The sequence below is a fragment of the Sinocyclocheilus rhinocerous genome, unplaced genomic scaffold, assembly GCF_001515625.1.
Source record: "Sinocyclocheilus rhinocerous isolate Xijiao unplaced genomic scaffold, SAMN03320098_v1.1 scaffold72, whole genome shotgun sequence".
NCBI classification, from domain to species: domain Eukaryota; kingdom Metazoa; phylum Chordata; class Actinopteri; order Cypriniformes; family Cyprinidae; genus Sinocyclocheilus; species Sinocyclocheilus rhinocerous.
Window position 1 is genome coordinate 4,858,518 of NW_015628351.1, and position 10,228 is coordinate 4,868,745.

The window sequence follows — 10,228 nt, forward strand, 5'->3', positions numbered from 1 at the left end:
AATTTAAATACCATACAAATGTTTCTGAATGTTTTAGACTGAGGAAAACCAGTGAGAAATCATGAAAAAAATTCAAAAGAATCGAAGGAAAACCCAAAAGATTCATAGATTTTTTTTCAGAAAGTTGGTAACTAGTTTAAAGTTCCCAAAATTATTCCAAATGAGGGCGAGTAAATTATGACACATCATCATTTAGTGTGGACTTTTTAAATGCTCTTGTGACTTTCCACAAAAAATAAATAGATAAATAAATAAAATAAAAATCTCTCACCTTGTTCTTCTCATCAAACACAGTCATTTCCTCCATTGCCATCTCATAACTTGACTCCTTCATATTTGCTCCCATCATATTCTGGCAGTGAGATGTCCACAAAATCTACTTTATCTGCTCTATTTCTCTGAAGAAAGCTAATTTCTTTAACACATATTGGGCATTCTCCATCATACAGCATCGATGACACAAAATGAACATGATACACTGCTTATAAGGATGCCTGGGTGGAAAGCTCACTAGGCTGCCTTCAAGATATTTCTTCTGATGCGTACAAGCTCAAAAATGTACACTCCAGTCTATATACAGTATGCCTACAAAATATTTATTAGACTATCCTGGACGTAAAAACAACGTCACTGTAATTAGTTTAAGGAAGAAGTGTGTTCTCACCCTTATAGTGTCAGAAGATCCTTGTTCTCTCTTTTGAGAGCAGAACAGTCGCTGTGCAATAACGACACTCGTTCTGGAGTCGATATAATGTAAAGCTCCAACCAAAGGTAATCTGATAGCCATTTTAGTCTTATAAACTGATTTGACTGAGAGAAAGGAGCATTTAAAATTACGTGCTGTACTTTATGACTTGTTCCGATGTCTGTTAGCTAACTCGCTAAGAACTTACACAACACATTTAGGGAACGCATTAAGAGACGAAGTAACTTACTTATTTTTTCATACCGAGTAACGTATGCAAGCATGTGTGATGACATTTCAATATTGCGGCATCAAGTTAATTATTGTATTTGACCATTAGTATATTATTCAAAACAAAAGCCAGTGCACACGTGAGATCACCGACTGTAACTGTTCCTTGTTACTTTAAAAAAATAAAAGTCCCACACACACTGTACATTCGAAATATCTGAAAACAAAATCGGGACTAAAAAAAACAAACTGTGACTGTATCTTCCACTTATTAAAAAGTAAATATGTAATCCGACACACAGCCTCGACTGGACATTACAATCTTTATTTTAAATAATGTTTTTATACAAATAATAATTTAAAAAAAAGATCCATCCCCAGACAGTGATATGAGCTAGTTCATATTTTTACTTTCCCTTGCTCTATGCAATTCATGTTTCCAGCTGCTCTGGACAAATTTACCAAACAATGAAATAAATATCTAACAAAAGAAAAAAAAAAAAATACACAAAATATATCATTTCATCAAGTCACGCCTTTATTTCTCTTGTGTATAAATTGTACAAACAATTGTGTAGATCAAATCAGCAACATCTTAATGTGACCCAGTCCCTGATCTCCATCTACATCGTCAATTCCTGTAAAGGCAGGCAAAAAGATGAATTAAGTAATACTGCTTGAAACCATGGCACCACATTTAAAGCCTGAGCTCTTCTCAGAACAAATGAACTGGCTTCAGGACAAATTCAGAAGAACGAAAGTCAAATGTTAATTCATCACAGAAGAGTTTTGAAAAAAAAAAAAAATTTTTGAATTGTAAAATGTATTTTATTTAACTGCATAAAGTGAGAACTTTTAAAATCTTTTTAAAAGTTATCAGTTTAACTCACCATAATAGCATTGACAATGTCATTATTGTTATTCTTCAGTGCACGCACAGCCTTTGCCCTGGATACATTGGCCTGTGACATGACCAGCTCAATGTCCTTGACCTCCACTCCGGTCTCATCAACCTGCAAATGGTAAAGCAAATCACTCATGAATGTGGACATTTACTTTTCACATTTGTTGAACACATCAACAGAAGACCTTTCATGAAGCATCTTCAGTATTATTCTGTTCTAGAATCACAATAGTGTTAACATTCACCTCTTCCTCTTCGCTCTCCTCCTGTACTGTGGGCGTCTGTGTGTTTTCCTGGATGTTTGAAACGGCTTCTCCTTGAACCTTGAACTTCTCTGCGGCTGCTAACTGAGCTTGCTGGGACAGATCTTCAATCTGAGAGGAGCAAAAAGCATCAGGATTTTAGTTTGTTTTGTGAGCTTCAATGTGTTCTTCACTTACACCACTGTGAAAGTTTCCTCTCTCAGGACAGAAAGTTTGGCTTCATCAGACTCAGAAGAACGAAAGTCAAACTGTTTAAATCATCATCAAAAGGTCACTTAGGTCTAGATCACAGGTTGCCATGTAGAATTAGTTATCAAACAAAACAGGGCTGAGATAGAAGTACACCAACCTTAAGTAAGAAAGCAGATTTTATTCTAATCTTTACCTTGGCCTCACCGAAGACAATGTAAGTATCTGAAGCTGGACTTTTGTAGACATCTGGTTTGGTGATGACAAAGAGAATGTTCTTGGACTTGCGAATGGTTACTCTGGTAACACCAGCAACTTGTCTCAACCCCAATTTGGACATGGCCTGGCAAAAAGAAGAAAGCGTACAGATAAACAACACTGCATTAATTCTAATTGAATTTAGTGTTAAAATTACATTCATTCAGTTCCTGTGGATGACCTACCTTCCTGGCTTTCTTCTCACTCCTGCTTTGTTTCGCTTTGCTGACTGGTTCCTCATCGATTTCAGCTGCAGCTGCAAGCTGTGGAAAGGGAACGCAATTTTAATTCATGTCAATGCCAAATTGTAAATGAAACGGTGAAAGAAAATAAAGCGGAGGGAAATTAATGCTTTTTGTATGTGCTGATCAAAAGAATCTTACCTGTGCCTGCTGTGTTTGTGTCTGTGCAGAGTCCTGGTCTTCCAGTTCAGGAACAGATTCGTCACTGTCAGATTCAGTGCCAGACCCTAAAACACCAAGACATATTAAGTTAATTTGCCATTAGACACATAGATTTTCACCAAAAATCCTGTTGGAATAATCAAACTCTTCAATGGCAATGGAGAAAAGGGTGGATCAGTTTTACAGCGTTTTAAATTACACAAATACTTTAATACCCTTTAATATACCTCAAAATAGAAGCAAACGTAAATTGCCATTATGCTTATAACTCTGAACAATATCCACATTGATAAACCATTCAACTATTGGCTCTATGCTCTTTGAACTACTTCCTGAAAAGCATCCAACTAAAGCTTTAATTTAACTCAGACTAAGAAAAGGCGATTTCCAGACCATAGTTACCAGGCTAACTTTCACTTATGAAGTGACCCTAAAAACTTTGTGGGGAGGAAACATTTGACAATATATACCAGCATATGCATAAAAAGCAAAAACAGACAGAAAGAGATAGAAAGAGATACCCTTGTCGTTCTTGATGACTGGCTCCAGTATGGATGGGGCTTTAACTGGTTTGGGAACAGGGGCTGGCTCAACTTTAGTGACAAGGACAGGTTCAGCTTTAGGGGTAGGGGCAGCCTCAACTTTAGGGGCAGAAGCCTCAACTTTAGGAGCAGGGGTAGGCTTAACTTTAGGGGCCGGAGCGGACTTAACTTTAGAAGCTGCAGCCTCAACTTTAGAGGCAGAAGACTCAACCTTAGGAACAGCAGCCTCAACTTTAGGAGCAGCAGCCTCGGCTTTAGGGGTAGGCTTGCCTTTAGGGGCAGGAGCAGCCTCAGCTTTAGAAGCAGGGGCAGGCTCAACTTTAGGGGCAGGAACAGCCTCAACTTTAAGGGCAGGAACAGCCTCAACTTTAGCAGCCGCCGCCTCAGCTTTAGGAGCAGCAACAGGCTTAACTTTAGGGGCAGCCTCAACTTTAGGGGCAGAAGACTCAACCTTAGGAACAGCAGCCTCAACCTTAGGAGCAGCAGCCTCAGCTTTAGGGGTAGGCTTGCCTTTAGGGGCAGGAGCAGCCTCAGCTTTAGAAGCAGGGGCAGCCTCAGCTTTAGGGGCAGGAGCAGGCTTAACTTTAGGGGCAGGAACAGCCTCAACTTTAAGGGCAGGAACAGCCTCAACTTTAGCAGCCGCCGCCTCAGCTTTAGGAGCAGCAACAGGCTTTTCGCTTTGCTGACTGGTTCCTCATCGATTTCAGCTGCAGCTGCAAGCTGTGGAAAGGGAACGCAATTTTAATTCATGTCAATGCCAAATTGTAAATGAAACGGTGAAAGAAAATAAAGCGGAGGGAAATTAATGCTTTTTGTATGTGCTGATCAAAAGAATCTTACCTGTGCCTGCTGTGTTTGTGTCTGTGCAGAGTCCTGGTCTTCCAGTTCAGGAACAGATTCGTCACTGTCAGATTCAGTGCCAGACCCTAAAACACCAAGACATATTAAGTTAATTTGCCATTAGACACATAGATTTTCACCAAAAATCCTGTTGGAATAATCAAACTCTTCAATGGCAATGGAGAAAAGGGTGGATCAGTTTTACAGCGTTTTAAATTACACAAATACTTTAATACCCTTTAATATACCTCAAAATAGAAGCAAACGTAAATTGCCATTATGCTTATAACTCTGAACAATATCCACATTGATAAACCATTCAACTATTGGCTCTATGCTCTTTGAACTACTTCCTGAAAAGCATCCAACTAAAGCTTTAATTTAACTCAGACTAAGAAAAGGCGATTTCCAGACCATAGTTACCAGGCTAACTTTCACTTATGAAGTGACCCTAAAAACTTTGTGGGGAGGAAACATTTGACAATATATACCAGCATATGCATAAAAAGCAAAAACAGACAGAAAGAGATAGAAAGAGATACCCTTGTCGTTCTTGATGACTGGCTCCAGTATGGATGGGGCTTTAACTGGTTTGGGAACAGGGGCTGGCTCAACTTTAGTGACAAGGACAGGTTCAGCTTTAGGGGTAGGGGCAGCCTCAACTTTAGGGGCAGAAGCCTCAACTTTAGGAGCAGGGGTAGGCTTAACTTTAGGGGCCGGAGCGGACTTAACTTTAGAAGCTGCAGCCTCAACTTTAGAGGCAGAAGACTCAACCTTAGGAACAGCAGCCTCAACTTTAGGAGCAGCAGCCTCGGCTTTAGGGGTAGGCTTGCCTTTAGGGGCAGGAGCAGCCTCAGCTTTAGAAGCAGGGGCAGGCTCAACTTTAGGGGCAGGAACAGCCTCAACTTTAAGGGCAGGAACAGCCTCAACTTTAGCAGCCGCCGCCTCAGCTTTAGGAGCAGCAACAGGCTTAACTTTAGGGGCAGCCTCAACTTTAGGGGCAGAAGACTCAACCTTAGGAACAGCAGCCTCAACCTTAGGAGCAGCAGCCTCAGCTTTAGGGGTAGGCTTGCCTTTAGGGGCAGGAGCAGCCTCAGCTTTAGAAGCAGGGGCAGCCTCAGCTTTAGGGGCAGGAGCAGGCTTAACTTTAGGGGCAGGAACAGCCTCAACTTTAAGGGCAGAAACAGTCTCCACTTTAGCAGCCGCCGCCTCAGCTTTAGGAGCAGCAACAGGCTCAACTTTAGGGGCAGGAACAGCCTCAACTTTAAGGGCAGGAACAGCCTCAACTTTAGCAGCCGCCGCCTCAGCTTTAGGAGCAGCAACAGGCTTAACTTTAGGGGCAGCCTCAACTTTAGTGGCAGAAGACTCAACCTTAGGAACAGCAGCCTCAGCTTTAGGGGTAGGCTTGCCTTTAGGGGCAGGAGCAGCCTCAGCTTTAGAAGCAAGGGCAGACTCAGCTTTAGGGGCAGGAGCAGGCTTAACTTTAGGGGCAGGCTCAACTTTAGGGGCAGGAACAGCCTCAACTTTAAGGGCAGGAACAGCCTCAACTTTAGGAGCAGCAACAGGCTTAACTTTAGTAGCAGGAGCAGCCTCAACTTTAGAGGTAGGAGCAGCCTCAGCTTTGGGAACAGCAACAGGCTTAACTTTAGCGGCAGGAGTAGACTCAGCTTTAGGGGCAGCCTCAACCTTAGGGGAAGGAACAGGCTCAGCTTTAGGGCTAGGGGAAGACTTTTCTTTAGGTGCAGGAGCAGCCTCAACCTTAGGGACAGCCTGAGCTTTAGGTGTAGGAGCAGCCTCAGTCTTAGGGACAGAACGGACTGCAACTTTAGGGGCAGGAGTAGGGTCAATTTTAGGTGCAGCCTCAACTTTTGGGGCAGGTGCTGCTTTCTGTTCAGCCTTAGGAGCTGGCTTAGCTTTGGGAGCAGCCTTTGCTTTAGGGGCAGATTCAACTTTACTGGTAGAGACAGGTTCTGTTTTAGGAGCTGGTGGGGTAACTACGGGCATTGTACTAGGTGGCATAGGGGGGAAAGCAGGCATTGTAAAAGGATTCTCAGGTGGTAAGAGAGGTGGGAGATCATCATCCTCAAATGCTGCAGGAGCAGGTTTTGGGGGAGCAGCAGTGGCCGTGTTCACATTTGGCACTTGGGCAGGGACAGGCTTAGCAGCTGCTGTTGAAGGCAAAGGAGTCTTGGCATCTGAAACAGCAGGGGTTGCTACTTTTGGAGCTTCAGGGGCAACCTTAGGGGCTTCAGCCACTTTGGGTGGACTGGCAGCCACAGCTTCTGTAAATGACTTTGGTGCTGGGGCAGCAGATTTAGAAGTTACTTTAAAGGCAACAGGAGCCACAGCAATTTTGGGAGAGACAGGGGAAGCATTTCCATCTCCTGCTGATTTTGCTACCTCTGGTACTGGTATAGCAAGAGACGGCAGCGCTGCAACTGGTGCAGGATCCTGAGCAGGCTTAGAGGCAGAGGGAGGTGCTTGCTCAGGTTCAGCAGGTTTAAAATTCTTTGCTTTCTGTTGCTTCCCTTGTTTGCCAGCCTTTACCACCCTGGGAGCAGTCTGCTCAGTTTTCCCAGCTACAGGACAGTCAGCTGGAGTAGAGGCCAAAGGGGAGCATGGGGGGGTAGCACGAGGGCCAGAGGCAGATTTAGGAGAGGTAGGGGAGCTTGAGGAGGCAGATAGAGAGGAGCGTTTCCTGCGTCCAGCAGGAACTGGCTTAGGAGCAGTGGTGTGAGGAGAAGAGGACAGCTTGGGGTTAGTTTTGCCCTCTTTAGGCTTTGCCTGAGAGGGAGCAGGGGCCGCAGCAGCTGGTGTGGCTAATGGAAATAAAAGGGCTAGAGTAACTTTTTTGGCTATTAAAAAGTGCATGGTGTAAACCATCACATCCATGCTGGTTATGAGGGATGCTGTCAATTGCACGAATGTGTTAAATCGCTCCACAAAAGGACAACTGGCTACTAAATCAAACCAAACACACCTTGATTATCTTGTTAGAAATTTTAAGACTTTGTAAAAACACCACTCAACTGCACATGCGTGAACCAGACAGGAACTGGCAACGAACTACAGCATCTAAAAAGATTTGTAATAAACTAACATTGTTCAAAGATTAACACAATCTTTGGCACATTTAAAGTCCATGTAAACTGGATGTTGCTACCCACTTTAGTATTGTGATGCGGACTTTATATGCAATACTTTATGGTAAATTAGACTTAGACAACTTACTAAAAATTTGAAAGGACAATCACTCAGTTAAACAGTGTAATATTGCCTATTCAGCAAATAAAGTTGAAACAAAACTGAAATAGTGAATATTAGTAAGCAAATGCCCTCAGAGGCACAAGTAATAAACTGCATTTTGTTGAAAATATTTTTTAAAAAGTGGTGTATTGCTTCTACAGTACATGATCCCAATTAAAAACAAGTCTAAACATAAATCTATTGTGAAATAATGATCACAGAGCTATATAAACTTGGCTAAAAACACTATTATTCTGGGTCAGTGTGCGAGCAAGCAATGATGCATGAGATTGGATAAGTATTATGTGCATTTGTGTTTAAAAAGACACAGTAAAATTTACCACGTTGCTGGTTAAATATTATGAACTGTAATCCCACGATCAGTATCGGTATATTATCAATAATAGGCCACAAGATGCACTTCTAACTTTCATTACAAAAAAAAAAGAAACAAAATTCATAAACTTTACTTTACAACTTTCACGACAGACTACAGAGACAACAGAGTGCCCACTGCTAATTTATGCCATACAATGCCCAAGTCCCAACTTCAATTAAAATTCAAAAACAGCACTTAAGAAATCAAGTAGTATGTGAAATGTATTCAATCAGAGAATGTATCAAATACTTAGCTCTTTTATTATAAATCTGAGGAGAAATATGATGACTCTCAAAATCAAGGTAATAACATTCTGCCTAGTGGAAAAACCTTGTCTCTTGCATGACAAAAATGCCCCTTGTAACGGATCCAAGAAATCATATTTCTTATTCCTATTGTCATAACTGCAGTTTACCAAAGTGCTATCCAAGAGATATAGCCTAGTGTTCCATATTTATGACTAAACTCACCCAGTTTTTGACCAAGATTTGTATACTTAGTCAACTTAAAATGATTAATTTTGTTGCTTTAACACTTAGCTATAAATATTTACATTGTGAACCAAATGATGCTGTACATCACAATCTACACAAAAAAACTTGTTCCTCAAAATCAGAATCATTGGGAGACTTCATTTGTAAACATGCTAAATTGCATGATTCTCTTCACAAAGACCAGAAAACCTTGCAAATACATTCATGTACAATAAATCCCTCCAATAAAGAACAATACATTTCCTAATCTAAGACAATATCTTAAAAACAAAAAAAAAACCTTGTTATAAATGTCTTACAGCTATTCAGGTTGCAATCACTCAAGTTCAGTGAAATGTTAGGAAAATGTTCATGCAGAGTGGTACTGTCCATATTCCATGCACAAAAATTTAAGGATGCATGTGCTTTCTATATCACAACTAGGGGTGTGCGATATATCGTCTGCGATAATATCGTAATTGTTGTTTTAACGATGTGCGATTTGACATTATCGAGTATTTTGCAAAAACCATTCAAAACATCCCTACAGAGCGCACGCATACATTACGTGAAGTCTAGACTAGTGCGTGTGTGCATTTAGTGTGTTTTCTTTCACTGCATGATTCAGTCTATTAAAATGCATTTAGAATTATCACAAATTCAAGACATGATGGCAGAAAATTTATATATTTATACCACTTCATATAGTTATTCAATTTCACACGAAGAGTGCCGTTTTTCTCCAAAAATTACCATGATTACAAATGTGACATTGAATTCAATAAACAATAAGTTAATTAAGAGACTTACGTTTTAGACACCATATTGCTTGTTTTTGCTCTATTTCGCCAACAAAAATCATTCCGAATACAGCCTCAGCGCTGTTTTGTGTCTCTGAGCAACATGACGGTGTTTCGTTCTTGAATGAATCAACCGTTTAAATGATTCGGTTCAATCGCAATGACTCATTTATTAACAGTGATTTGCTGCCACCTGCTGGCGGTTTTAATTTCAAATTTCGGCTTTTTCTTTTTTTCTTTTTTTCATGTTTTAAATCATTTCAAATATCAGTATTCAACGTTTTATGTTTAATATATCAAAACATTATTTATGCATTTGTAATTGCAGGTTAAATGCATTCATGTCTTGCATTAAACAAAATACATGTGTGTAAATACATCTAAATGCCACTTCAGATGCAGCTTCTGTGTTGATTTAATTTGCTTGGTAACAGCCCAAATGTCTTATTATTCTAATTCCCTGATTAAATGTAAGAATTTGACTCAAAAGATAATGGACACTTTTAGAAAAAATGGCTTTATAAAGGTAAAAATGCCCATAAAATGCAAAAATCAGTTTAAACTTATTGGAAAAGATTAATTTCTATCAGTATGAACTGACCACCACACAGAATATGAAGAATATTAAAAACATTAGGAGTCAGCGGTCTTCGGCAGTCCTTAAGGTACCAGCACAATAACACACTCAGCAAAATATAGTCTAATTATCGTTATCGATAAAATCCCATAAAATATAGAGATATAATTTTTTGTCAATATCGCACACCCCTAGTCACAACTCAACTTTAGTGTAATATTAATCAGTACACGCAAACACACTGTTGAGCAAGGCAGTCCTGGATCACTCACTGGATTTTCAGAACTACCGTTTACTACCTCATAACCAATCAATATATCCATTAAGTAGGCTAAATAATGAAATAAAAAAACTACACTGAACGTAAGAGCTGCAGCTTAAAGAGCGAATTCTCCCCCAAAATTGTCATAACTTTTTTTATGTTGATAAATGATGAT

The 10,228-nt window shown here is 40.3% G+C and overlaps 1 protein-coding gene across 11 annotated transcripts in view; it reads right to left on the minus strand.

Annotated features, from left to right (window-relative positions):
- Positions 1-1,431: 1,431 nt before the first annotated feature.
- Positions 1,432-10,228, minus strand: part of LOC107737655 (nascent polypeptide-associated complex subunit alpha, muscle-specific form-like) — a 10,493-nt gene continuing 1,696 nt past the window's right edge. The window contains exons 3-12 of one of the 11 annotated variants that reach the window (XM_016549243.1): positions 5,703-7,135; positions 5,281-5,345; positions 4,974-5,082; positions 3,456-4,005; positions 2,914-2,999; positions 2,716-2,793; positions 2,469-2,615; positions 2,066-2,194; positions 1,807-1,929; positions 1,432-1,554 (exon numbers count right to left, since the gene is read on the minus strand). In XM_016549243.1, coding sequence (XP_016404729.1) covers positions 1,540-1,554; positions 1,807-1,929; positions 2,066-2,194; positions 2,469-2,615; positions 2,716-2,793; positions 2,914-2,999; positions 3,456-4,005; positions 4,974-5,082; positions 5,281-5,345; positions 5,703-7,135 — 2,735 coding nt within the window. In that variant the 3' untranslated portion in view covers positions 1,432-1,539. Of the gene's footprint in view, positions 1,555-1,806; positions 1,930-2,065; positions 2,195-2,468; positions 2,616-2,715; positions 2,794-2,913; positions 3,000-3,455; positions 4,123-4,973; positions 5,491-5,554; positions 7,136-10,228 lie in introns of all 11 variants that reach the window. The other 10 variants (XM_016549244.1, XM_016549245.1, XM_016549237.1 and 7 more) reach the window with 10 other exon arrangements.